This window comes from Helobdella robusta, assembly GCF_000326865.2.
Source record: "Helobdella robusta unplaced genomic scaffold HELROscaffold_373, whole genome shotgun sequence".
Lineage (NCBI taxonomy): Eukaryota > Metazoa > Annelida > Clitellata > Rhynchobdellida > Glossiphoniidae > Helobdella > Helobdella robusta.
This window is the reverse complement of record NW_008704799.1, coordinates 2305-4376: the sequence shown is the minus strand read 5'-3', so window position 1 is coordinate 4376 and position 2072 is coordinate 2305. Positions and strand designations below refer to the sequence as shown.

The window sequence follows — 2072 nt, the reverse complement described above, 5'->3', positions numbered from 1 at the left end:
GTGTAAAGGATATATATAGGGTATATAAAATTTAGTAATTTTCAAACTTTAAAAATTTTGAAATTTTAAAAACTTTAAAAATGTAAAATTTATTATAATGTTGCATTGACGAGACTAGGTAGTCAAAATAGTACTATATGCATACATGTAGATAATGACATCTTCTGTAAATAGGAATTTTGTTAATAGCATTAACAAGTTAAGCTTGGTAGATTGGAGAATTATTCAAAGAATCGAGAAACTATCATATAGATTGAGTACTGTAAAAAACGCCGTGATCTTTATTAATAATATATATATATATATATATATATATTGTCGGAAATTTTAAAATAAATGATAAGGAGATTTTCAAATTATGACTAAGCCCCACGTTGGGCGCTAATTGTCGGAAAATTTATAAATGAAAACAATTAAATCAACTGGTGGTGTGAGATAATCTCCTCCTCTATCTTTCCCAGGGAATTTTTTTATGGTCCGACAATAATTTTTGTGTATATTTTTAACGTGAGTTCGACCAGTCCTGTGTGGCACTGGGCTTTTTCGAATTATATGATTTTACTGAGTAACACACGAACGCGTAAAGAAAAATATTCGATAACAATTTTATTAATCGACGGAAGTAAATAAAAAGGAATTGAACTAATGAACTATATAATAATGTAAATGTCAATGAACAAACTGGAATACAGGAATTAGAACTTCTTCTTGTTGGGTCTTCGACTTGGGATATGTTTCTTGCCGTTTAATCGTACAACCTCGACGTGTGTAACCGATAGTGATGTCGATACAACTCCAAGAAATAAATGAAATGAATGTGGAAAAATTACAAAAATCGGAGCCTATGGAAATTCCAAGCTGCGTGTGAAACTATACCAATGAGTATAGAATCCAGCAAAGAACCCTAGGTCCACAAATAGCACAAGAGCACAAAACAACGAGGCGGATTCGTTTTCACAGAACCCAAGGCCTGTTTTCACTGGGCCTGTCTGTCAGTCGGTCGGCTTTCGCACAACCCTGGCCTGTTTTCACTGGGCCGTCGAGTCTGATCGGCTTTCGCACGACCAAGGGCCTGTTTTCACTGGGCCTGTCAGTCAGTCGGTCGGCTTTCGCACAACCCTGGCCTGTTTTCACTGGGCCGTCGAGTCTGATCGGCTTTCGCACGACCAAGGGCCTGTTTTCACTGGGCCTGTCAGTCAGGGTAATCGGAAAAAACATCACCTGGATAAAAAGTCACCCTAAAAAAGTTAGAGGACAAAACATCACCTGGATAAAAATTCACCCAGATAAAACATCACCATGAAAAAACTTCACCCGGAAAAAACATCACCCAATCCGATTAAAAACTAAAATTATTACTGTTATTACTCTATCATATGATTTTCTTTAATGTATTTTTAAATGCTGTGTTTTTTTTATTTCAATTTTTATTCCTATTTTATTTTCTTGACGAAGGTGGTTTATTTTGCTAGTTTAGTTTGAGCGCAATTGAATTTGGGAAACTGCTCTACATAAATGTATTTTGATTGATTTGATTGATTGATAAAATTACTAATAAAAGATGCATTGTATAATTGTAAACAGGAGAAATCATTGCAAATTAAGTATTAAAAACAGAGTTTTTAAATGTAATCGTAATCTCTTGTAAGTAGTATGGTATGTCCTATCGCTTGTAAAGCTATGGGTATGGTAACAAACTCATTATTCAGATCGTTGCAAATGTTTCGCAATCTTCGTTGATGGTTAATTGTGTGTTGAGATGTTTTTTTCAAGGTTGGTCGACCTTCTTGAAGTTGATTAAATGCATTGATATTCATCGATCTGTCTAACTGGAAAGCTCTCAGTAAGGTCCAAATTGACGGGTTAGAATGGCCCACTAAACTCCTAAAAGAACTGTTCCAGCCTTCGCAAATATTGTTTGTTCGAGCATTCCCACTAACTGTTATTTCATTCATGTTCCAAAGTTCAGGGGGAAATACTGGTGGTGTCCTCCTCAAAAGTATGGTGAGTGGATTATTGCCGGGCACTATTCTTAATTTTCCACGACAATAAAATTCATCAAAATAATTGAC

The 2072-nt window shown here is 35.1% G+C and overlaps 1 protein-coding gene across 1 annotated transcript; it reads right to left on the bottom strand.

Annotated features, from left to right (window-relative positions):
- Positions 1-954: 954 nt before the first annotated feature.
- HELRODRAFT_184375 (hypothetical protein) lies at positions 955-1955 on the bottom strand (the record flags this gene model as incomplete). The annotated part of the gene is made up of 2 exons (XM_009023759.1): positions 955-1189; positions 1831-1955. 2 exons carry the CDS (start codon positions 1953-1955, stop codon positions 955-957), a joined length of 360 nt encoding a protein of 119 aa, XP_009022007.1.
- Positions 1956-2072: the final 117 nt, after the last annotated feature.